This window comes from Artemia sp. Qi Xiang Cuo, chromosome 16 (assembly GCF_049724085.1).
Source record: "Artemia sp. Qi Xiang Cuo chromosome 16, ASM4972408v1, whole genome shotgun sequence".
NCBI lineage: Eukaryota > Metazoa > Arthropoda > Branchiopoda > Anostraca > Artemiidae > Artemia > Artemia sp. Qi Xiang Cuo.
The window spans coordinates 57,306,339-57,334,331 of record NC_142809.1 but is presented as its reverse complement, the minus strand read 5'-3'; the positions used below and the strand labels follow the sequence as shown (position 1 = coordinate 57,334,331).

The 27,993-nt window shown below is 36.5% G+C and overlaps 1 protein-coding gene across 1 annotated transcript in view; it reads left to right on the top strand.

Annotated features, from left to right (window-relative positions):
• LOC148943122 (uncharacterized) overlaps nt 1–27,993 on the top strand; it is a 101,667-nt gene that overhangs the window by 38,217 nt on the left and 35,457 nt on the right. The window contains exons 4-5 of the mRNA XM_089102827.1: nt 3,571–3,747; nt 17,368–17,558. Of these exons, the coding sequence (XP_088958953.1) occupies nt 3,571–3,747; nt 17,368–17,558 (368 nt within the window). The remainder of the gene's footprint in view (nt 1–3,570; nt 3,748–17,367; nt 17,559–27,993) is intronic.

The following is a 27,993-nucleotide window of genomic DNA, read 5'->3' as shown; positions in this document are numbered from 1 at the left end:
CCTAAAAAAAACCTTAGCTATGGGCTTACCCCTCGCTTTTTTAAAACAGGTGATATACCTTAGATGAAATAATGCTTGGTACTTATCAGGTAATGCCACGTTGTAACAATATGCAGGATTATTTAACTTGTAACATTATGGAGAGAGATTTGAAACCCTAAGCCCCTCCTCTTGGGTATGATCCTCTGTACAAAAACTAAAACCGTGGAATTTTAACTTTCGACATAACCTAGCTTTTCTGGACTCTAAAATCGACAAAGTATTCCTCCCTTCGAAACAGTGATAATTCGTTGGACTATTTCGGATAGCACTTGACTAATATCAAATAGCAATTTCTCCACCTTTCTAATTAAACTACCATTGTCCAATGAGTTATTCGGTCTTCGAAGGGAAACATCAAATTAGCAAATAGATTTCATTTGAAATTTCAAAATTTGGAAAATTGGAATTGAACCTAAAAAAGGGAGCTTTCAATATTTTTTTCAGGACTGCAAACCTTTAAATCTAAACTCACGATCTGGATCCATGTCCATGGGTGTAACTTTTGTGCGTTAGAGAGGTCAGCACGCCCTAAGAAAAACTCATGTCCCAAATCTTCAAAAGTAGCACAAGGCTAAATTTCCATTGAAAACAGTAATATTTACAGTCTACTGGCTTGCTACTCCCTTCCCGCCTCATCCAAGAAAAACCCGTTGCTGTATCCTTACCCCTCACCAGATGGCATATGCTTGATGAAATAGTGCCTAGTATATGTGCCACATTAGGTGATTGCGCATTTTCATTTAATTTGTAACAACATGGAAGGCGTTGTGAAGTACTACCACGACCCTATGGGAAAATGCTAAAACCATGAAAATTCATTTATCGACATTACATAGATTTTCTGAACTGTGAAATCGATCAAGTGTCTTCCCTTCGGAACCAGAATAATTCATTGGACAATGCTACTTTAATTAGAAAGACTGCTGAAATCACTATTTTGATAACAGCCAGCACTTTCAAAGGAACAATTTTATCTATGTTCGTCAGCATCTCTCGAGGTTTTGTTTAAACATTGCTATAGAAAGGCAAAGAGTTACCTAGGGAGAAGAAAAGATAAATAATCTCAAAAATGGATTTTTCTGAGACCTGGGATGAAACCTTGTAAATACCACTTGAACATAGAATTTAGGATTTCCCACTGAAACTGATTGCTTTCTGTCAATATTGCTTCTCTATTTGTTTTGAGTCGAGGTCTTTCAACATTAGAAACTTCTAAGATGAAGCTTAAAACTTTAAAGTGTTTGCGATATAAGTTCTAAGGATATGCTAGCTAAACGGGATGTAGGAAAAATAAAATAGAACAAATAAACGAGGAAACATTCCCTGAAAATACCTCACGCCCTGAGGCAAGAGACAAAAATCGCTTGTCGCTTTTTTGCACTTGATATCATTGGATGTCTCTTTAATTTGTTTTTAGGTTTATGTTTTTATATTGTTTTGTCCATTTTATTTTATTTAATACTTTGTTCTTTTTACATTTAGGAAAACAGGGCGGATGTCTAAGCCAAATGTTCTGCATCATTTTTTTCTAATTTTTGCTGCTGAAATGACTCCTCATTTTTTTTTACTTTTTTCCTATGGATTATGATGTACAGACGCATTAATTTGTGTGTGTGTGTGTGACGGGGGGGGGGGGGTCTGATGGTCCATATCTCTTGATTTTTTCACACTCCCCATAGGTTCTAAAAATACTTTATTTTTTGTTTTTTTCACTAAAATAAAATAAAACATCCTTTTCGGTACTTCCACTGAAAAAATTGAAAAAGCAATAAAATTTCCCTCCTCCCCCTGGATTTTGAAAAAATACATCTGTGTTAATCGATAAAAAATATATGTTTTTACCGTATAAACAGTTGTACAAGGAGTCACAAAATGACCTCACAGCAATTAAAGTTTTTTGTAACACCAAAACACTTTTAGGGGAAAGGTAAACACTGAAAAGTGGCTCGTTGAAAAAAAAAAAATTATTAATAAAATTCGGTTTAAATTAGTTATATTGCCGTCATAAAACCACCAAAGGACTGAGGAAAAAGGACAAATAGCTCGTTGGACAATTACAGTAGGGTGGTTCTTTTGCACTAAAATCTTACATCTAAGATCTCATATCTTTCTACTAAGATTTCCGTTCTTTTAACTCAACTTTGTTCTAAGATCTTACAGCTCACTGATGTTACCAAAAAATGTGAAGGATGCCATATTTATACCATATAGAACAATGATGAGAGAACTTTGATGATATACTCATCATTGTTCTTAGACGGCTGATCGGAGCAGAATGATGAAGGACGTTTGCAAAAGAACGCTATAAGATGTAAGATCGTAGTGCTAATATTTCACTTTTGAGCGTTCTTTGTCAAAAGATGTAGCACAAAGATGTGTAAAGAACGGCCCTAATCATAGGATAGACATTTTATTCAAGGAAAGACATCATCCAGGTTAACCGGCCCTAGTATCTTCCATATCTTCCATGTCTAGCGTAATTCCCTAGCCCAGTGACCAAAAATTGCCTTCGAAGGACGAATTGATGCCTCTCGTCCAAGAGGGCGACCTTCCAAACGCAGCATGGAAAAAATTTTTCACCACCTCTTCTCAATTTTTCTGAGGGTTGCGATGAAACAGGGAGGCATACCGAAAGTACTGTCATGATAGTATGCTGTCAAGACAATACTAGCTGGCTCGAAAAGTATTTCGTTTCTTACCTCCAACTTGACATTTGTAGATTATTATCTTACCATTCTAATTTAACGATATTTATCAAACACTGGACCGATTGGCACAACTGTTGATCTTTCCATATTCTTCTTTCTTCATTATACACTTTATAGTTTCATACAAATCAATTTTCTTTAGATTATAATTGGTACTTCTATGACATAGCCCCTACCTAATATTGTTCCAATATGTTTCTCTGACGCTCAATCTTAATGAAATATACCTAAGTATGATAAAAATATAATACTTTAGACAAATTTGTGCTACATATTTGCACATTAAGGGGGGGGGGGGTAAAATATATCGGGTGTACATGCCTAATATGTTAGGTACAATTATTCTGCATATCATGAAGTAAGAAATATTTTCTAACTTCACACTGTCAAAATATTTTACCCCCCCCCCATAATGTGCAAATATATAGCCCAAATTAAATATTTTCCATCTATTTCGTCACTTCTCTTTATCTCGTCTCCCATTAAGCTGAAAGAAATTAAAAAAAAAAGGTTCTGTAATGCATCATTGAATGAACAACTTGAGCGGTAGGGGGTTTATCGTACAAGTACCTTATAATTAAACTCTAGATTATTGAGTGAGTAACCCCTCGTTTAATTTCCAATGCCTTAATGACACATTGGAACTTGACTTGATATCTCCCAGACAGGTGTAAAACCACATTAGACATCCCTCTGCCCCCACGTGCAAACGACTTTGCAAAAATGTATTGATACACATTTCCCTCTTGTTTGCGTTGTATAGATTCCTTAAGTTAGGTAACGGTGAACAAGTCGCGCAACATCCGCTTTTCTATTTCAGACACGACACTATTTTTCTGCCGAGACATTGCCAGATATGACAGCATGGATGAGTCATATAAGAACAGCTTTAAAAGAGGCAAAAAGAAGTCGAAAGAACCATGTTTATCCAGACAAAACCTCCCTTGAAGACCCTAGGAAAGCAGACCAGAGAATAAAAAATGGAAACACAACCAAGGCAAGTTATTAAAGTTTTTAAGATACAGGAGAGAAATGTTCCGTCCTGAGCAAGTGTGCCGCATCCTAGTACTAAAAAAAATGGGCCGTGTTTTATTTGTTTTTTCTTTTAGTTAACTTAAAAGATCTAAGGCCGAACTGGTTAGCCATGACAAAAACATTGTAATGAATATAAAGATGACAAACGGGCCAGTAAATGTTCAGTAAAAGAAAACGAAGAGAACAAAAACTCAAACGAATATTTTGCCCGTATATGGCGTCTTCGGTGACAAGGCGTCTTCAGCATAGAAAAAAATAGAAACTAAAAAATAAAAAATACAACTAAAAATATATATATAAAACTAAAAAAGACTAATATAAAATATATAATATACAATCACTCACATATATAATTGGTAGCTACCTTCATGAAATCAGAAAAGAAATTAGTTATTTTTCTGATTTCATGAAGGTAGCTGCCAATTGCATATGTGAGTAATTGTATATTATATATTTTATTTTAATCAATTTTAGTTTTATATATATATTTTTTAGTTATATTTTTTAGTTTTGAGTTTCTAGTTTTTTGTTTTTTTTTCTTTTTCTCGTCTTGTTATATACGAGTGAAATATTCGTTTGATGTTTTCTTCTCTTTGTTTCCCTTTACTGACCATAGACCCGTTTGTCATCTTTATAATCATTTCTTTGTTTTTAGTTAACTTCAAAAGCCAATTTTTTTAGTTAACGTGCCTATACACAGTGGTTGGGTGTGAGGTTCCCCGTAATATTTTTTTATTTTTACAGTTGATAGAATCTACATTCTGTTCTCAGTAAGACAAAATCCTGATACCGAGAATATCACCTTCAGTTATCTTTAAATACACAGATACACAGAGGAGGTGGGAGTGGGGGTATGGTGAACACCCATAAATTTGTAAAAATTTTAAAATTTTTTACTAAGATTAGTTTTCTTTCATATTGAGAAGTCTTCAATATAATATTCTTGGTAAGAATGCAAGATCCAGATTACTGATTCTTCATCTGACTCTTCAGATCCTAGTTTCTTCATCTGACTTGAAGGCCTTTAGGCGAAAGTTGTACACAAGAGGGGTGGGGGTTGATGGATTTTTCATGTGCCTTCTTCGAAAGAATTTTGTAAATTTATGTATAAAACGTGCTTATAGGTAACACTCCCCCGCCTGCCCAAAAAATTATACCCTGGCTTTAGTGGAATTTAAGGGGACAGTAGCTTCACTCTTATTCCAATTTCTTTTAAGTTAGACTTGGCAATATGTTTTGATAACTGTTCGCATCTATTCATTCATGGTAGTATCTCTTATTTTTAAGTTTGATTTGGTTTTTGATTTTGATTTTGTTTGTTTTGGGTTTTATTTTTTTACTTTTCGCTGTATTTCTGTTTGTTCTCAATTTTACTGGCTATTTGAATACATTCCTGGTCGTTTCAATCCTTAATGTAGATTTTTATTTTTCTTTGAAAAGCTTTTTTTGGAAACGCTTGTTAAATGAATTTTCGCTCGTTTTTCAACAGACCTGGTCTTATTCCAGATTCTATATATGAATATTTTTATTTATTTTTCAGTTTTTCTGCTAAAATTTTGATTGCAATTTAAATTTTAGACAAAATTTGAGTAATCAGTCAAAATTCCGTGAATTCATTGTCAAACTTCAACGAATTCATTGTCAATATGGTTTTAAACTTCATCTGTTACTTGAATTGTTTTTCTTTATTGAAGTTCTTTTGGCGCTGTCTTCACGTCTTGTAGTTCTGAAGTAAATTAGAGAACAGATAGCATATTTTTTTTTTACCACCAATCGATACAACCAAAATTTTCTTCCAACATTTTTTTTTCACACTGAGGCCCCTTTGGTCCAGTCTAATTGCTTTGAAAATATTACGCCAATTGGTAAATACCATGTTTGGCCCATTTTTGGGTTACACGAATCGATACAACGCATTTTTTCCAAATATTTTCTTCTCTTAGGTCTTTTTTTCCCAGTTTACATGCCTAGCTAGATACAAGCTGATTGGAGACCGAGACAAATTTGGGCTCATTTTAGGTGTCAAAATTAAACAAATCAAAAGAAATCAAAATTTGTTGTCTTCGTTGAGGTCGACTTGTCCTTGTCTGCATGTCCTATAAGTTCCAAGCCAACCGGCGATAATAAAAATTCGCATATTTTTTCATCACGAATTGATGCGAATAATTTTTTTCAGCATTTTTTTCTGCATTCGTTACACCAATCAAAATTTCTTGAACCAGTTTCAGGTGCCGAGTTTCGATGTGCCATTAAACTTCAGGTGTCAGGTGCTGTGGCACCAGTTTCAGGTGTCATACAAACTTCAGAACATCTTGTCTTCATTGAGGACAAGCAGGCACTGTGTGTATGCCTTGTAAGCTTCAAGTTTAGCAGAGACGAAACAAAGATGGACCTATTTTGGGGTGTAACAAACAAATGCAGTCGAAATTAGTTTCAGTTTGTTTCTGCATAGGGATCCACCTGACACGGGATTAACCTAGTTTCACTTTTTGTGTGTGTTTCCAATAACCGACAAGTACCGCAATTTGTACTACCATATAAATGGTATTCACGAATCTTTTAGTCTTTTGGTATGGGATGATCGAAGACATTCAAGGCTCGGCGATTCTTTTTAATGTAGGCTGAGGACAAGTATTTTGAGTCCTGGCCATTCAAAAAATAGAATATCTGGCCCGTTTTCGAGCTATTTTTCGGACAAAATTGTTGTTTAAGCTGTTGTCGTTCATAGAAGTTTACATTGCCGTTCATTTGGCACAAAGACTTACGGCTATAAGTTTCAAGCATTTTAGAAAAGAAAAAGTGTTTCCTTTTTCGAGCTCTATTTTTCAACACCACCAATTGGTGGTTTTCTAAAAGCCAATATTTCTGAGATGAAAATATTTCGGCCATCTTTCCCCCTCTCCAAACATAGAATGTGAAATCCCCTCGTTCTTTCAAAGATTTCTCCCAATACCCCCAAGATACAACAGATAAGTTCTTTTTATAAACTTGTTGGCATAGCGTCTTTTGGCTTACCTCGCAACTTCAACCTTAGATGTTGAAGCTCCACCGTTGGAGCATATGTTTGAAGCTCCACCGGTACTCGTAGCTTGAAACCCTTAGAATGATCAGAGACACAAACTTATTTTGCTATGGGGGCTACTGGGTGACCTCGGGGCAAATAAGTTGCCCGTCAAGCATTACTAACCGTTAAAAAGGGCTCTAGAACTATCATTATCTGATCGAATGAGCCCCCTTCTAAGCTTCTATGACCAAGCTTTCCACATAAAGTGTTCGGGAAAAACAAAATAATAATCATATATAGGAAAAACACGCCTCTTTACTAAAATAATAATAGCGCCATTTTTATTTATAATTTCTGTTCGAAACAGTATCTTGTTTCGCTTATGATACAAACTACGGAAGATTATCTAATGCTGTTACTGCTACTACTACTAACAACTCACTACAGCATCAAACCATCTGAGGTCAACACAGCTCCGGACGCTCCTCCTCCATACCAATGTCGTTTACTAGGCTATAATGCCCTCGAGGGGCGTCACTTTTTAAGGTCACCCTGCAGTTACGGTTTTTTGGTTAGGAAGCGTTAAGCTTTAAGTTAGGATGCATACAATTTTGAAAAAAAATCTTTTAAGGACTATCTACAGGTTAAAATTAAAAAAAAAATTTAATACAGCTTAAAATTTTCAGCTTAAAATTTCTTCTTCCCCTCTAGGAAAAAAAAACTTTTTTGAAAAATTTTCAGGTTAAAAATAGCGACAAAAACCTTAAAGGATTTTGCCAAATTTCATGCGTTTGAACATACATCGTTGAGCATAAGTAGTCAACATAAAAATAAGTAGTAAACCTTCTGGATAGATTTGGATTTTATTTATATCTGTCTTGCAAGGATTAATGTTTAGGGGTCACGAACGAACGTTCAAAGGAAATTAGCCTTAGATACCAACACGAAAAAACCCTTCCTCCGCTTAGTATAAAGAAATATTCGGAAGAACTAAATTTTATAGTAATTTGAAAAGGAGACACAAAACGTCGCCTCCTCCTCCGAATTTTTTTTTAAATTTTACTCCACCGGAAAAATTCCCATGGGTGCTCGTAGCAATCAAGGAGGCACACTTGTGCCTCTATAAAGAGGCGACCCACCACAATGTTAAGCGATTTCCGGTCCTAGCGGTCGCAGAGAGACAGTGGTAATCGCGTTTTGTAGCCCAAGCTCCAACTAAGAAACGTGCAAAATTTTACCCCCCTCCGACTTTATCTTCATGGGTAAAAGTGGGCCGGAAGTTTCGACCCTCCGACCACAGCCCCCCTTTAACGTTGTCCGATTGGGCTGAAATTTAGAGGTTAAGCTTTCCTAGGGCCCGGGAGCTTATCCTCGAAATTTCAGCTCAATCCGATCACTCCTTCCCTGTTTTCCAAAAACAAAATATCGCCACTTAAAGTTCAATTTTTTTTTTCTTTTTTAGCCACGCCTACAGGCCACAGTTGGCAACTGATCCGGGTGAATGAGGACTCATTCGAAACAGAATTCGACCTGTTAGGGTCTTTTGATATTTTCAGACCGAAAAAATTATCCCCCGACTTTACAATTACGAAAATCCTCGTTTTCCTATAAGAACCCGCTATAAGCGGGCTCTTATCGTTTTCCTATAAGAGCCCGCAAAAACGCGGGCTCGTTTTCCTATAAGAGCCCGCAAGCTGTCAAATCAGCTAACAGTTAGTCAAGCAATAATAAGTAATAAACTGTACAAAAACGTGCAGAAATTATTTGAAAAAAACTACGTTTTCTAAAGAGTTAAAGAGGCTGAGTTACAAGGTCGAACCTTAAAACGTACAGGGATTAGGAGGCACAGTTGGGGGGCTGCCGCCCCCAAACCCCCGCTTTCGTAGCCTTTAAATAAAAAAAAATTTTTTTAACTGAAAGTAAGGAGCGACATTAAAACTTAAAACTAACAGAAATTATTCCTTATATTAATGGGGCTGTGACCTCCTCAACGCCTCTCTATTTAATATAAATTTTTACTTTCTAAAAACTATTTTTTTTAAACAAAAAAAACTTTAGCGTAAAGAGCGCGGCGTTGAGGAGGGCACAGCCCCTTTCATATACGGAATAATTTCTGTTCGTTTTAAGTTTTAATGTCGCTCCTTACTTTCAGTTTAATTTTTTTTTTATTTAAAGGCGGCGAAAGCAGGGGGTTTGGGGGGCGGCAGCCCCCCAACTGTGCCTCTTAATGCCTGTACATTTTAAGGTTCGACTTTGTAACTCAGCCTCTTTAACTCTTTAGAAAACGTAGTTTTTTTCAAATAATTAGTGTAATAAAAGATTAAAAAAATAGTCTTCCACATACACATACAGTTTGAAATTGTTAAACAATTACGGGAATATCTAGTAGTCCAGGGATCTGCATGTTGAAGCTGATTTCGGTCGGGGGGGGGTTCAATTATTTCAAGGGAGCAAAAAAGGCAATTTGAATTAATTAAGTTACGAAATTTCAAAACTATCGCGGAAAACCAAAACTTGGGGAAACAGGGTTGTATCCAGGATTTTTTTCGGGGAAGGGGAGGGGGTTTAAAAATAATTTTTTCGTGGGAGGGGTTGGGTGTTACAAAAAAAAACTTTAAAAAGCGCATAAAAAATTTGTTTATATTCATTTTTGTTATATCTTTACGAGTCGGACAAACAATTTAGGGGGGGTTAAATCCCCTGACTCCTTCCCCCTGGATACGGCCTTGTCGTGAGAGTATGCTTGCGTACATTCCTGACGATTCCATATCGGGTAGGGCGACAAGTACGAAAATTATAGATTTGTACAAAATAGAAAGCGAACCTCAATGGGTACTGGTCGAATATGCCCCACCTAGACCCTCCGCCACCTCCTTGAACAATCCTTGGCGTTTGGTTTTGAAGAAAAACTGGAACGGGTCCTAAACATGAGCACTTGTTAAACACAGCGACCACACTCAAGAAGTTTTATCTGTTTAAAACCGGTTTTCCTGTTGGCTTCGTTGTGTGCACTTGGAGATAATCAGCTTATCCTGAGCGAAATAAACTACTATGTAGGTATATTTTAATCAAATATTAATATATAGAGGAAATTAGGTTAGGTATTTAATATAATGCATTCTGGGAGGGCCTGCTTTCTATAAAGCAGGCCACTAAAATATTATATTTTCATCATATTTTGGTATGTTTCATTAGGATAAACCTAACTTCTCTTCTTGAATGTCGTCGCTGTACTTAATTAAATAAAAAAACAGTTTTTTTTAACTAAAAGTAAGGAGCGACATTAAAACTTAAACGAACAGAAATTATTCCGTATGTGAAAGGGGCTGTCCCCTCCTCAACACCCCGCTATGAATGATTTTATTACGTGACTGCACCAAACAGGTATTTCACGCTACAATATTTATAACTAAATTTATAGTGTTTGTGTTTTATAACTAATATAACTAAATTTATGCACAAACATTAAAATACTTACACGAACTGCAAAAAAAAATATAAAAGAAAATAAATAAATAAATAAATAAAAATATTTTATAAACAATGAAATAAAAACTACACATTCACTAAACCATCCTCAGAAAACTTTCACAATAACCTCAAACATCAATTCTATTTGTGCTATACAGTAATTTTTTCCCTATGTTCCTAACATTTTTATCGCCAAAAGGGAAGCTAACATTATGTTCTCTCAATTCAAAAATCATACTAAACCTCTGACGAACATAAAAAGGACAATCACACAGGACATGCTCACAGTTTTCTATACATCCACATTCACACGTTGGGCTATCAGTTATACCTATTCTATGTAAAAAATAATTCAGTTTCGAATGGCCTGTTATAAACTGAGTTAAAATATAACTTGGTTCAAGTTTTTGCGCACAAATTAAATCTTCTTTACATTTGAAAAAACTAATAGGCCAACTACTCACATAATTTCCAAATATTACATACCATTTATTATATAGAGCCTTTTTTAAAACACTACGGTTCAAATGGAAAGGTGAAAAATAATTTTCCATCAGAAACTCAACTCCTAGCAACTCAGCAATCATTTCATCGGTAGGCCCCCGCTATTTACGCTAAAGTTTTTTATTGCTTAAAAAAAGTAAAAATTGTGAGACAGAGTCAAACTTTAGCATAAAGAGCGGGGTGTTGAGGAGGGGACAGCCCCTTTCATATACGAAATACTTTCTGCTCGTTCTAAGTTTTAATGTCGCTCCTTACTTTCAGTTAAAAAAAACTAGTTTTTTTTATTCAATTCAAACAATAAGTCTGAGCTTCACCGTACTTGTGAAATAGCACCTCACTACTTCCCGATTTCTGCAATGTGTTAAGAATTTCTTGACTTCTCGAAAATTAAAGCTTCTGAAGTAAAGTACAACTCCCTGTTGGCGTTTTATTTTTCCGCCTGGGATCGAGAATAATAGAATAGAATAAATAAGTAAAAAATTCAACTCGTTATTTTGCTTATTTTACAAGGTTATTATATCTTGTATGTCGTAGCATTGCTTCTCTTTACGATAAACAGTAAAATAGAAACATAATGCACTTGAGAGAAGCGTCTTACCTACTTACTTTCTCACTTTCGATGGGAACAAGACAATGTACCAAAGGACCTTGAAATCAGTTCTGAAAACCCTTTTGTTTGACCAGCTGCAGCTTTTTTGGCGATCTTTACCTAGCCTTTGACACAAGAAACGTTGCTCTTTACTAATTCTAAGATATTGCGTTTGAATAAAAACATTAGTAAAAATGAGTATTCAGTTTTGACATGAATCAAGTTCTTTATTTATTTTTTTTTCCTTCAAAAGTTTGTAGCGTTGGTTGTTAAGTATTTCAGACATAATTTGTGTCATATGTTTATCAGTATATGTAACTTGTTTCATGAGAATATGCACCATGCCCTAAGATTTTTACCCTTAAGTCTCTATATTCTGACTGAAATTGAATAAAATTTATCCTTTCCCAAGTTACATTTTTGTTGCTTCCAGTTTTTGCCACCCAAATGTGGTCAAACATAAAGTACTCGTTTGTCGTCCCTGAACTAAACGGAAAGAGGTTATAAGAAAAAATTTCAAAGAAATTTGATTTTCATGGGAGAAGGTAAAGAGCAAAGCTTTCAATACATTGAGGTGAAGGTGGAGTGTTCTTAGCTCTGTAGGCCTCAGGTGGCTTGGTGCTGCATTGAATTGTGTTAGCAGTAGAACTCAATGTGAAGCAAATTTTCATTCCTGATTGAAATTATATAAAAAAAACAAGTTTTTTTTAACTGAAAGTAAGGAACGACGCTAAAACTTAAAACAAACAAAAATTATTCCGTATATGAAGGGGGCTGTCCCCTCCTCAACGCCTCGCTCTTAACGCTAAAGTTATTTTTTTATTGTTTAAAAAAATAGAGTTGTGAGAAAGTCAAACTTTTGCTTAAAGAGTGAGGCGTTGAGGAGGGGACAGCCCCCTTCATATACGGAATAAGTTCTGTTCGTTTAAGTTTTAATATCGCTCTTTAATTTCATTTAAAAAAAACTTGTTTTTTTATTTAATTTTTGAACGTTTTTGAATTAATGCAGGTTTTGATTTTGGCTCACCGTATATGAATAATCAAAACAAAATTTGCATATTAATTTTACTTTTATTTGGTTAAATGGCTTTCTCGAAACTTGTTTAATTTGATTTACAAACGCTTTTATTAGTAATAAATACACGTAGCTTACGGATAAACTTAAGTAATGAACTTCTATATTCATAGATTTTTAATACGTATATTAGGGGGTTCACCCCCTAGTCAATACCTTGCTCTTTCAGCTAAAGTTCGAATTTTTTTTCTAATTCTTTAAAAATGACCCCTTAATCACAATCAGTTGATCAGTTGAGGTCAGTTCAAAAACTTGTTTTTTTAATTTAATTTCTGATTCTTTTTTCTTTAATAAAGCTTGAAAATCCGGTGCTCCCTTCATAGCAGTGTCCCTTCCCCCATGAAAACTTCCTTCATGGAAAGATACTTCCATAAGACCCCTTACCCCCCCCTCCCACCTACCAGAAAAAATCCCCCATGAAAAAGTCTGTACACTTCCCAATAACCACTACTATGTGTTTACATTGAGTATAGTTCATAACTTTCAACCCTTCCCCAGGGGACTTCGGGGGATTAAATCCTCCTAATAGTCATTTTTATCATATTTTTGACGATGTTAAACAAAATGGCTATCTCAAAATTTTGATCAGGTGACTTTGGGAAAAAATGAGCATGGGAGGGGGAAATGAGCATGGTCACTTAAAAGGGCACTAGAATTTTTAATTTCCATTCCAATGAGCCCTCCCACGATATTCTAGGAGCACTGGGTCGATACGATCACACCTAGGAAAAAAAAAACAACAAAAAAACAAATAAACACGCATCCGTGATCTCTCTTCTGGCAAAAGATGCAAAATTCCGCGTTTTTGTAGATAGGTGCTTGAAACCTCTACAGTATGGTTCTCTGATACGCTGAATATGATGGTGTGATTTTTATTAAGGTTCTATAACTTTTAGGGGGTCTTTCCCCTTTTTTCTAAAATCAGCCAAATTTTCTCAGGCGCGTAACTTTTGATGGGTACGACTAAACAAGATGAAACTTATATATTTGAAATCAGCATTAAAATCTAATTCTTTTGATGTATCTATTGGTATCAAAATTCACATTTTTGTAGAGTTTCAGCTACCATTGAGCCGGGTCGCTCCTTACTTACAGTTCGTTACCACGAACTGTTTGACAAGTACCTAATTATGTTTCAATTGTATTTCATTAATCATCAAATTGAATAACTTTTAAAATTTTGTTAGAAGAATTAACAGTCCATCTTAGAAGGTTGACGAGATTTTTTGGCAAGTAAAATATTTGAGTCATCAATGTAGCCACGGGTAGCGTACAAGAGCAAAGAACAAAAAATTGGTGACCAGTTCAATGTTATTATGGTCATAGATTGCACTTATGGTGTCTTACATTCTGCTTTTATTAAAGTGATATTTGACTCAAACAGGAAGATGATAAAACCTTTGAATTTTTAATTATCTTTTGGCGTGGTTAGATAAGCGCTTTTTCTAAAGTTGCACAAAACTTGTTAGTTATTGACAAGAATTGAAAGTGGATTTTTATCTCAATGATTTATTTACACATAGCATTTTAAGGTACGTTAGTTTATAATTTGAGATACTTACAAACAAGAATAGAGGTACTTATGTATTTTACGAGAAACACTCGAGAATTTGAATCGCAAAGATCAGATAGAATAATAATCGGTTATTTTGTAATGCATAGTGATAGAATATAGTGTCTCACCATGGATGTTCAAATTAGGATTTGGGATTTGCCAAGGACTGAAAAACAGGCAATTATATTTTTCCAGGATAAGGGGTTGTTGCCCAAAACAAAACAATGCGTCACTGGACACGCTATGACTTTCTAATTTTAGGAGAAGCAACATCTTTGGCAGTGTAAAACATGTTTCAAAAACGGGTGACAGTAAAGGCAGAACTTATTCCAACGCGATTCTTAAGGACATTTCTGCGCTATGGGCACATAATTTTAAGTTGTAGTTTTCCCAATTTTGCCAATAAAGTATTATATTTTCATAATATTTTGTTTTATTTCATTAGCATTGACTAAACGTCACTTCTCGAGTGTTTCTCGTATAATGCATAAGTGCCAATGAATACTATAGAAGCGAAATTTAGGGAAAAGGTAACATCCCCTCTTATAACTCAAACATTTTGGCAGTACAATTCTTACCTCATTATTGTCAGAATTTTGTATTGACAGGATAATATAGAGACATATAAGGTTCAGCCCTCTCCCTTTATATCCCTGGTATGGACCCCAGCAGGGGAGAGGCAGTGGGGGCAATGCCCTCCTGGGAGCAAGGATACAAGTACTTTTTGAAGAGATACGTAAAAATAGGAAAATAAGAAATATCCACGTTTAAATATGAGTAAAAACAAAGGTCCTGGTCACACTTACCTCTTCCCCGAGAAAATTCGACGTGGCCCTAGGTTTCATAAGCCCTATATTGATTATATCTATCTATCGATTATATATAGCCTATATATATATATATATATATATATATATATATATATATATATATATATATATATATATATATATATATATATATATATATATATATATATATATATATATATATATATATATATATATATATATATATATATATATATATATATATATATATATATATATATATATATATATATATATATATATATATATATATATATATATATATATATATATATATATATATATATATATATATATATATATATATATATATATATATATATATATATATATATATATATATATATATATATATATATATATATATATATATATATATATATATATATATATATATATATATATAGGCTATATATAATCGATAGATAGATATAATCAATATAGATATATATCATTAACTATGGCATTCAAGTATTAATTTTAAAGTAGAGAACAAAAGCATAATCAGACCGTAACTTTCGAGTGAAATTTTTGTGCGTGTGTGTGTGAAATTCAGGCATACCGTAAGATTGCAGCTTAGCGGCTTTTCCCCAACTTAGAAAGATATTGAGGAAGGCCCAGGTGAGTAAACGTTTCAAAAAAGGTGCTACAACATAAAGTAGTGTACCAGTCTAGTACATATCCTTTTTTGAGCTAAACAACATAATAACACAATTCTTACTTCATTACGGTCTATCTATTTATTGGATCTATTTATTGGATTTTTATAGTGGCTGCAGTTTAATCGAATCCCAGCCCTCTCCCCAAATGCCTGAATTTGGCCTTGTGCAAACACCAAGTTTGATGATTTTATAGGTTTATACTCTTTGCATACTTATTTATCATCAATAGTCGGTACATAATAAAAAAAAGGACAATAAGAAGAAAACAATCAGTAAATTTGTGTTTAGCCTAGGAACTTATCCGGGCATCAAAGGGGGGGGGGGGGTATTAAGAAGTGGATATAAAATAAACTGGTACCTAGATTATGATCTGAAAAAGAATTCTTAAGTAACCACCAGCAAAGGCGTCCCGAAGGGGGGGGCAATTTTGCCAATTTTGCAAAATTGGTCGAAATTTAGCATTGGCTGAAATTTAGCAAAATTGCTGATTTCTGAAGAAAATTAGGCATAAATCAGGTAGCGATTCGGTAAAATTTACGAAGATATCCCCCCCCCCCCAATAAAATGAGCCTCAGGACGCCCCTGCCCTCCAGGACCCTATATTTTTGTGAGCTTTGTGCTAAAGTGGAGAATAGTTTCAGGGATAGATCAAAGGTCCAAATGTAAGTTTGGGAAGCTATTACCAACCTCGTCCCTCTGGGTTTTCCCTGCTTGTATGGTTTTGAAGATTCAAGAGAAACTGGTCCTAACTTGGAGTAAAAATTCAAATTTCACTTTGGAGCCTGCTTAAATCTTATCAACCGTTTTGCCATGGCCTTCAGTCCAATAAAAGCAGACCCTTAAGTCAACACTGAATTTTTCCTTCAAAATTCCTTCAGAAGACAAATTTCTCTTTCAGAAGACAGGTTTTCTGTTTAACCCTTGGTTCATACACAAAAAAAGATTGAACGACAGACGATATTTGTCAATGGACAATTTTAGTTGCCGTTTTGTTCACTCAGAATTTTCGACTCGCTCGAAATTTACTGGCAAAAGATTCCCATGCTTTCGAAAACTCCCATGCTTTCGGATCCAAAAATCCATATCTGTCTTCCTTTTCTCTTTTTCGTAAATAGTTTTATTGAACCTAGCTTCTCAGTCAAATCATTTCCAACACTTATTGCTTCTTCCATTGCTGTTGCTGTTGTGTTTAAAAAAACTGGCGAAAAAATCGCTCAGTTGCCCGACATAAGTTGAATTTTGCCATCTTGATAAATTATTTGACAAATCAATTAAAATTCTGAATTAAACTGCAACGATGAGCGAATTTTGCTCCTGTATGAACCTAGGGTGTATTAGTCGACCTTTTTTAGCTCGTCTTATCAAGAAATCTGTGGTAACGAACAGTGTAAGTAGGTATCAAAACGAACTAATAGTGATCGAAACCCTAAAAACACGAATTTGTCCTTTCCTAAGATATAGGAATTTTCACATGGAAAAAAAATTACAATCACTATTCTATTACGCACAATTTTCCTTTTAAGATTGATTAGCCATGACCATGACAGGGTATATAAGCTATAAAAAAAAATAATTGGGTATATGTAATGGCGAAATACATGCACATACTGAGAGCCTTCCATCGCAGCTGATAGGGTACATATACATACTGCCGTGGGAGGGCAGTCAAATATTTATAGGGTGACTAGGAGGGTTTTAGTATCCCTAAAAATAGAAATAAAATAGAAGAGTGCGCGGTTTCATCCCAATGAAAATAAACTCCTTTCTAGAACCTTGGCAACCTACAAACTTGGTGAAATTTCAGCCCCGTCCTTAGGGTTCTTCGTAGTTGATTTGCAAATTCATTATTCTAAACTACTATTCTAAAATTTAACCTTTTATTATCCCCTTAGAGAGAACAGAAGCCAAAAATGGATGTCCAACCAGAAGCATCCTCTCTTGAGCCGTTAACCCGAAGTCGAACTCGTGGACCAACTGGTAGGAAACTACCCACAAATCATCGAGCAACTCTCCTTGGCGAAGACACACGGAATCGCTCGAATAGTTTAACGAGCTTAGAAGCAAAATCCAAAGAGGAATCCAGGTTAGGAATTCTAGAGGAAGCAGACGAAATTGATCAAGCTCTTTTTGTTAACTATGACGGCATGAAAGACGCATGCAATCGATGTAGTAGTAACTGTTATAGTATTGTTTCTAAAACTAGTGCATGTTCTATAGAAAGTCTAGTTGTGCAACAAAAGCCTGCAGATGTGCCTTTATCGAGAGTTCGAAAGTTTTTTAGTTGGTTAAGAACAGTTGTTACACAAGCTGTTGACCCCGTTCAAAGACAAATCACGAAAGAAACTGTGCATGCAACAACTGTAAAAAGTGATTCCTAGTCTTAAACGTTTGTGATTCAATTTGTGCTGTGATGCTTTTGTAATTTTTGTGCAAAAACGTTTCTCTGGTATTCTGTCAAATATTTTTAAGGCTGATATATCTAATTTTTTAATGAGATGAAAAAAATAAAAAAAAGCCTTTTCTGTCATCAACGGCGATTGAAATGGATAAAGAATTTAAAGGATTTATTGACGTCTTTTGAAAACAGGATTATTAGAAATGAGTAGCAGCCAGTGGATTTAGGGTTAGAAAGGTAAAGGACTCTAAGGTAAAAACTAATTTTATGACCACACTGGCTAGTTTTATTAATGGATACAAACAAAAAGAATAAAACAACGAGAATTTACAGCCAGGAAATAAATATAAGAAAAATACAGATATTTTGACATAGGCACGAAAATACCATTCTTCATGAGTAGAAGTGACCCTAAAGCTCCGAACGGGAGTCCTTATATGGGCATAGAATACTGACGGGGCTCCATATATGGGCATAGAGTCATTAGGGAGAACACGTTGCTAATGGGGTCAATGACCTCTTTTTCCAAGGTCGATTTATTTGATGTTTATATGTGTAATAACTCCGGAACGAAGGTAGCACATGCGCATTTAATTCTAACGGGAACAATGTTATTGATCTAGGACTCGAGGTGGAAGTGAATTTCCGAGAACTTGATTGCGTAATCGTTCATGAATGTTATGATCCAGAAATAGTATTTGTTGTTGTTGCTCGAGCCAAATGTTATGACTTTCCCGGAAACAGTTAGATCACGTGTTTCGTTCTCAACCAATCAGAGGGCTTGTTACATCCCCCTTCTCAACCAATCAGAGGCCTGCTTACATATAATTTTCCCCATTACATAACAATTCGCCATTGAGATTTCGTATGTAACGGACATGCGATGTGATTAAATTATCAGAAAGTATTTTGACACAATGGAAACAACAATGGATAATATTGATGAATTAGAAGCCTTGTCAACTACAATTTACCATGTAAGTTCCGTTTTAATACATTTTCAAATAAAATTATTTTCCTTGGACATCCTCCAGTATATTCAGCTAAAACGTAAATATATTCCTTTACCCCAACCCCCCCCCAAACCTTACAAACATCATTATAATCAATGGAAAACATAAAATATATTCTTTTTACCCTAACCCCCTCCCACCATTGTTTTACAATCCCAAATTCTCGCAAAAAGAAATACCATTTCGTTATTTTCCTTCCTTCTATAGCCTAGCTACAAGCGACCATTGACTTCTGTCAATTTTTAATGAAAATGCCGCTCTGGTTTTGACATAATGCTCTACGCGAGGTTAAAATTAGCGGTCACCCCTTTTCCTATGTGTTTACGAGCGCGGCAGCCAAAGTCAAAAGGAACTGTTTCTCCGTCAAAATTAAATACATAAAATATTTTCTTTTACCCTCAAAACCTAACCCCCCCTCACTGTTTTACAACAAAACTCTCGCAAAAAGAAATACCATTTCGTTCTCTTCCTTCCTTCTATATCCTCGCTAAAAGCGACCATTGACTTCTGTCAATTTTTAATGAAAATGCCGCTCTCGTTTTTACGTAATGCTCTCCGCGAGGTTAAAATTAGCTGTCACCCATTTTAGAGAACTTCCTGTAAAAGGTTTCTCATATCGAAATGGTTTGTTTTTCCGACAAATTAAAACGGTTTTTCAGACAATTTCAATTTATTAAGCGCATGGCCTATGCAATCTCTATTTGAAGAACTGAATCGAGTTATTTTCAAATTAAGGTCTAACAATATTTTTTAGGACATTACTGAAAGGGTGAGGTGGGGGGGGGGGGGGTTGACATGCCTCAAGTATAGTGGCAATATTTTAAAATGAAAACAAAATGTTTCTTAGCATGAGAAGTAAGAGGGGTGATTCGTTGTGTAGATATGTATACCCTTTGACAAGAAAACTAATGTGTAAATATATGCGTTGCGTCTGTAGGCATGTTTTTTATTTTTTTCAGGCTTTCTTTCGCTAAAGTTTCTTTTATATTCCCAGGAGAGGTGCGTGAAAATTATGCTTTTTAACTTTGATATGCGAGGCTAGAAAGAAAAGTCTTTAGGAGTTGCATAAAGCTTATATTATGCGTAAATTGAATAGCATTTTTAACCTATGCTTGCAAAATATAGGCCTACAGGTCGATGGGTTAACGATCTAATTTAAAGCCTATAGACCGGAAAATTTAATATTTTTCTAAATGGTAAAAATAGAAACAATGATTCCTATCCTATGGCTATTGACTACTGATTGTCTAATAAAAACGTTTAATTTCTAAGCATAATATATTTCTCGCGAAATTTTTACTTTTTGCTTTACTGAAAAGAGATAAATTACATGGATGAGGGTACTAACTTTCTTTCTGTAAAAAAAAAGAGGGCAAATTATTTTGATACTAATTTTTTCTCTTTTTTTTAACGCCAATTATGAAGAATGTGTGCTCCCTCCCTCCAAGAAAGCCAAAGGTGATGAGGCAGAACCATCACTGCCAACCTTAATGTAGCCTGGCAGAAAGTTAAAGAGAGAGTGGAAGGATAACCACAATGCCGAAGCTACGCAAGATCGTGAAATAGCCAGCCCAGCCGCGTACGAACAAAGCGCTGCCGGCCCGCTCGCCCTCCCAAAAATGGTACCTGGTCCTTCGGGTGCCCAAGCCCCGACGGATTATGCAAAAGTAAGTATTTTTTCCTACCCATCTATTTCTTCCAATGTTTTTTTCTTTTTCAAGTCCCAATATAAACTTATCGCAGCGGGATATTAACCCCTCACCCCCCACCCCGGTTGTTTGCTACTCCCACCTCACTAGGCGCTAGCATACTACGAGAAAAATTTTTTGATTTATAGTAAAAAGAAACAGCTCCTCTTGTTATAATCTTTGCTATTTTCTATGCATTCCCCCTATCTCTTCGCTGCTATCTCATAAGCGAATACTTTTCTTGGGTAATTTCAAGTCAATTAATGCTCACCATTTGAAACTCAAAATCCCCTATTTTCCACAATTGAATATCACATAGTTTTAAGAGAAGGAACTGAGGGATTATTCCCATTTATCTATCTGTCACATATGGATCCCGTAATTTGTGCAAGGATATTTTTAAAATAGCTTTCAATCTTACAAACCCTTGCCAATATTTTAGTGATGGGGAAACATTGTTGACAATATACTGAGTTAACGGTTTACAGCATTTAATTGTACTGTTTCCTCGTCTGAAGTTCGGTCTTGAAAATCGGAACACTCGCGCGGTGGCTTACAATAATTGTGAGCTAATGAAGAGTTCACCGAATCTGTAGAACGGAATTAGATAGAAACTTGGACTTATGCAGTCTAAGCGAATATTTCAATTTTTGGCGGACATTATGTAAATGGCCGGGAGGCGCGGGGGGGACCAGGACATGCCTCTGGGTCCGAGAAGTGCTGTGGGGCAGGGTTGGGGAAGCGCCGGGGGATGTGCCACGGGTCACGAAAGTGCCACAGGGATGCGCCACGAGTCGGGGAAGCGTTAGGGGACGCGTCGCGGGTCAGGGATGCGCTGTGGCTGCGAAAAGCGCCGAAAAAAAAAAAAAATTAGTAGGTATGATTTGAACACTGAAAATAAGCTATTTTTTTCACAAAATCAAATTACAGCCTTCCTATTAAAGCGGCATTTAAGTTTGTATCTATCTTATATTAAGTTAGATTTTATGTCAGCTGTATTAACCGAATACTATTATGCAATAATCCAAATTTTATCAGTAGGGGATGATTTGAACACTTTGAAATTAAGCTATTTTTTCATTTATAGGTTGCTTTGGTCACCTACTCTCTGTCCAGTGAAGAAGAGGAAGAACCAATTCTAATACCACCAGTAGAGATTCAGGACAACACAATCATTAACTGTATTGAAGTACCTTTCGATATTAATGAGTTTTTAGGTGATTTTTTAATTGTTAATTGTAGTACAGTTGAGCAGGGGGACTTACCTTTGCTGAGTCAAAACACATTGTAGCTTTTGGATGAATTTACCCGGGAATTTACACGAAATCCTCCTCCTCCTCTAGCCCCCTATAACCTACTTCCACTTAAAATGAATGAACTTAAACATAGCCCAAATATTGTCGAACAACTTGGGGGAGGGGGTACACCTTCTCCCGATTTTCAATTGTTCAATACAATATTAAATAATATCGTTGTTTACACTACGACGTTTGGGGATCCCTTTAATACTCTTATGGGGGGAAATTTTGTTTTTGACCCCGTAGACATTGTGCATGTCTATGTAGACAAAATTCGTGCACTTCTGGAGAATCAAATTCAGTTGTGGGGAGGTAGGGATTCAATTAAGGTCTCCATTGTTTTAAAAGTGTTCTATTTAAATGAGGGAAAAAGTGAGGTTTACTATCATTTTATACATTCCGAGATGCGTTTGGTTTATTCGAATTTGGAAAATTTTGGGGGTGGTTTCATGGATTGGGTGGGTCAAATTATAACGCATCTCGAGAACTTTAATGAAAACGGGAGCGGGTCTTTAGTTCTTTTTGTTGAAAATTTAAGTGTAAATATTTGTAAATTTAAGAAAGATTTTATTTTAAGAGGGGGACATAGGGATGAGGGCATAGTTTTAAAATATAATCCAGATCTAGTAGGTTGTCAAGGTGTCCAGCGGATCTGTTTTGAAACAGGTCAAAAGTGTTTCAGATATGCTTTCCTCATATCAGCATTCAGCATTCGAGCCTCTAGCTCGGGACGCTACCAAGACAAATTTAGACAATTGGGCTGTAGATGGGAAGGAAGGGTCCGACTTCCAAGTTGTAGATTTTTCTTGCTTAGAGGGGAAATACCTAGTAACGCTAAGATACATTGATATGTTTGAAAGGGCTAATGCCCACTTAAATATCGGCGTTACTGTGGTTCAGTTCGAAACTGAATTTGAAGATGGGGCTCATTCTAAAAAGAAGGGGGTGGTCGTCCTCATAAGAGGTCCGTCAGTTGAGGTCGTCAAACACTGGGCTAGGTTGTTTTACAAACCACCTAGTCAACCGGATGTACATGTGAATCTTAATCATAATAATGATCGCAATAGATATATGGTGTCTGGTAAGAAAAGGGGGGAGTGTTTAGACTGTCCAATATGTATGTCTATATTTTTGACTGACCTACAGTTGCGGCGTCATGTTAAACACTGTAGCTAATACGGCTACCAGCAGGGATACATGGTGTAGGGGGAGAGGGCCATTCTTAATTTTCAAAACTTTCAGAACACACGCCTCCAGTGCGGCGAAGTATTTATGGATTCTTAAACTAAGTTGATTGAGATGAATAATCCTCAATATCCAAATCGAGTCAAAGAACATCAGGCTATTGCAGTGTCCTACGCCCACGCACAAAGAGACAGTTCGAACACCATGCGGTTGTTAGAAATAGTTGAGACATTGGATGAGAACGAGTGCATGGTCAAGGCACTGACTAAACTGATTGGCACGGCTAATGGTGCTATTTCTCGTTTGAGAAATACGCATTATCCAATGATGTTGTCTGCAGAGGATCGTCTCGCGATTAAAAATCAAAAAATATGTTGGGTATGTAAGGGGGAGTTTGCAGAGGAGGGGGATAAGGGGACTAAAGGGAAAAGAGGTGGTGGTGGGAGGGAGAAAGTCAGAGCCCCTACTCACTTATGGCTGAACAGATCATCAATTGGTCCCACGTGTAGAGGGGTTGGGCATTCATCGTGTCCCAGCAAACTTATCACACAGTTTTTTAGTACTGTGGCCATTCACCGCTATCAATACGACAACAACGTTATGATAACGTCGCTGGCATTTCTGCTTAGGGAGGGAGGGGGAGTAGAGTGTCCATCAGCAAAGACTTCATTGATTTATAACATAAGTCCTAAATTAGCCGAGATGCTACATAGTCTCGAGCCGAAAGTGTTTTTATGTGATATGTATCCTACGCTCATGGATTAAATTATGTTTTTAGTTTGTTTCAGTTTTCCTAACACTTAAGAGTGTAAATTGATTCAAGTGCCGAAAAACGACAAGTTTGATAGCTTTCCCTATCTTAAACAGAACTTTCCAGACAGTGAAATGTATGACCTGTTGACCTGCAAAGGTATATACGCATACGATTATTACTGTTCTGGCGCACGCTTAAGCGAGGAGAAACTACCTCCACTTGAAGCTTTTTACAATTCACTGACCAACAGTGAATGCACAGCCGAGGAGTATGAGTTTGCCAAGAAGGTGTGGTCCAAGGGGATTGTAAAAATGGGTGGAATTATTTTAGACTTTACTTGGCCAGTGATGTTCTAACTTTGTTGGATATAGTCTGTAAGAACACAGACCAGATCTATTCAGAGTTCGGGTTAGATATAGGCTATTATTTTTCAACACCCCATTTAGTGATGGATTTAATTTTAAAAATTTGCAGGCAGGAAATAGGCCTAATCACCGACGTAGATCAGCACGTTTTTGTAGAGCGTTCAATGAGGGGTGGGTATGTTTTTCATGGGGACTGTGTCTTATCAACCGATCCGAGCGGAAAAAGCACCGGTGCAAAGTCAAATGCAGTGTTCTTGGACATGAACTCATTGAACCCCTCGGCAATGTCCCACTACTCTTTGCCGTGTGGGAACTATCAATGGCTTGAGAATCCTTGTGAGTTCCCAGACATTACCAACGTCGAGGACAACGGGCCACAAGGATGGTTCTTTGAAGTTGACGGTCACAGTCCGCTGGCGCTTCACGACTCAGTCAAAGATTTTGTCTTTCCCTGTATCTATCGGCCAGTGAACAGGGGATCTCTGAGCCCCTACAATCGTTCATTGGTTGAGGACATGGGGATGCACTGGACTCCCTCCAAACAGAAACTTATTGCTGATTTGGACCCTAAGGAGAATATCGTTGTTCACCATGTGCTTTTGCACTGGATGGTGAGCAATGGTTTCAAGATCACCAAAATACACAGGGTCCTGCAGTTCAATCAGCGACCCTACTTGAAAACGTTTATCGACACCTTTGTCGATAAACGCTCTAGGGCAAATTCACAGGTGGAGAAGGAAATGTATAAGCTCTTTCTAAATTCAGCGTGTGGCAAAATGTGTGAAAGCGTTCGTAATAGATCTCGCTGCGACGTCATGACTGACCCTCTAGAGTGTGCAAGAATTACTGCCGACCCCAATTTTACATCGTTCACGAGCATAGAGACTGGCATGGTTCTTCTACACAGGCGAAAGCGAAATGTGGTACTGAACAAGAATATTGCAGGCGGCAGTTCATGGGGACCGCGTCTTATCAACCGATCCGAGTGGACAAAGCACCGGTGCAAAGTCAAATGCAGTGTTCTTGGACATGAACTCATTGTACCCCTCGGCAATGTCCCACTACTCTTTGCCGTGTGGGAACTATCAATGGCTCGAGAATGGTGTGACTGCCCTACATTATGGTCACTATCGTATTTCAGACCAAGTTGAATGCATAGACTATCGCAATCAACTTGGCCTGGATAAATCAACCTAACCACCATCCCTCAACGTGTACATAAATTAACCTAACTCAGCTAATCTAACCCAAGCACTAACCACCACCACTAACCTGTAGCAGCCGCAGTGACGACAACTATTGTTTTTCCACCACGGTCCCCGGGGGAGGGGGGGGGGTCCCTTCCCGCGGCCTCCCAGGGGGGTGGGGGTGGCCCGCCCGAGGCCGGCCGGCCTTCGGCCCCGCGGTCCCTGGGAGGGGGGGGGGACACCACCTTTAAATTCATAATGTGTTCAACTGTGCTAGCGTTCCCGTGTGTGTATTTTGTTGTACAAAAAGTGTTGTATAGAAAAGTGTTGTTTTTTTTTTGTACCTAAATTTGTTTAATTTTAAAATAAGTGCTTTAAAATATGGACATAAAAGTGCTTAAATGAAAAAATTGCTACTGATGGACAAAAAGTGTTTTATATTGTACAAAGAGTGTTATAGTTGTTCATGTTGAACAAATAGAGTTTTCATTTTGACCACCGTGAAACTTTTTCAACTGCTCTTGTTGAACAAGTGTTATTATTTTTATCGTTGTGATGTTCATGTTGACTGCAAATATTTGTTTTCATGGAGTGTCGAAATAAATGCTGTCACGAAATATTGTTTTTTTCGTTGTTCTTGAATAGACAGATCCATGTGAGAATTGCTAATTATTCATTGAGCACATAGGATTTACAGTTAGCTGTAGTCAAACTGTTGTCGGCAGCATATATCAATTTAAAACGCCGTTCATATAGTTTCTGTGTGGTCCCTCAATTTTAGGGAAAACGAAGATTTCATCTAAAATAATTCAAAATTACGAAAAAATGTTTTCGGAAAAAGTGAAAAAAATCTACTATTGCTTTAGTATTTGGCAGGAGTCCTATGATAAAATAAAAGCTATTGCGATATCCAGACCAATACAATTCATCCTGGGACTTGATGTTTTCAATAGTATTGAATCGAACTCGTGGTTGATTATTGATGATTTGGCTGAATCCATTGAACAGTTCTCACAGGAAATGCTACAACTGTTCACCGTTCGATCTCATCATGAACACATTTCCATAACCCTAGTTCTACACAATCTTTGCCATCAAATCAAATATAATCAAGCACTTGCATTGAATAGGACTAATGTTAATAACTATCAATTCATTCGTGATTCGCGTGTACGAATAACTATCACTAAACCGCTAGACCCCGTCAGTCCACCAAGTATAGGGTAAGAATAACGTCAGGTAAAAAGACATCCCTATGGTGACATGCTTTTGGAACTTAAACTTCGAACACATGATTATAATCGTCTTGTCACCTAAATTTACGAAAATGAAATTCAACTTCCGGTGAACAGTAGAAAAGACTATCAGTCGCCATTATGACACTGACGAAACTACACGAACAACGGCATCTGTTTTCCGTTTTAAGCACTTCAAAACCATTGCTTAGGAAGGCTATACTCAAACATGGGGTTGACAATGATTTCATTAATCTAATATCTGAACTTTGTTTAAATTTAACTGCGGGCAATGTTAAACTACCAGATGGTTTTACACAACACACAAACCAACATCGTTCCACTGTCCGCGCCTGGGCTTTAAAAAACAAGTTAAAAAAATTTAAAACACAGCGGCTCCTTCAGGCGGGCGGTAGCTTATTCACACTTTTACTACCGATAATTGCAGGACTTGTAAACAGTTTTCTCTAGAGAATGGCAAAACCATATAAATTGACACCATTTGAACTTGTCCTCTCGCCCATCGAACATTTTGAAGACAATCTAAGCATATTTATTAATGAAGAGAATATTACCGATGACAAAAAACTGCTTTTGCTCCAAGATGCATTACGACGTGTGGACAAACATAAGCCATATCATTAGAGACATATCACAAATACTTTTAAACATGAAACATCTCAAGATTCTGAAGTGTAGTCAATGGAGAAGGAATTGATGTCAAATTTATTGAAAATTGGAAACCTAGAACTATTGACCTCTCGACAACAGAGTAAAAGAGTATTATCAGAGCTCCTGTTGGAAACTGGCAATCAATTTCAAGTCGACAGCACAGGAAAACGATTTATAATTCAGGGAAAAAGTTATAATCTAGTTGATTTATTTTGTGATATGGTGAAGAATCGTAAACCATTCATATACTTTGACGATAATCTATACACCTTTCTGTGTGTATCAAACTTTCCCAAAAGTCTGATTGGCAATAAGCAAATTCTAAAGAAACTAAGAGAATATAGTCCTCCTCCTCCAACACCATTTAAAAAGAAGAAGATTCAATATTTGAAGATACTAGCAGCGTCACTGATTTTACAACACCTGTGGCTGCTAGTCAAAAGCGAAGACGAATTGATTCGCCCGCCAGTGTTCAAAAGGGGAGTGGACATTACACTACGTGTCTACGCTCAAAATGGCTGAAGTTTTGAAAGGTGTTTTTGAAAATATTGGGGAGGCGGGGAGTTTAAGTTCCCCCAAAATGCTTTCCAAAGCTGTGCCCGGCACCACATTGAAAAATGCAAAAGAGTATCTAGAGAATGAGACGAGTTACACACTACATCGGAATCACAGGCTCTTCAGTAAACAATATCGACAAACTAAAGCCCTTTTCCTCTGCATATAATG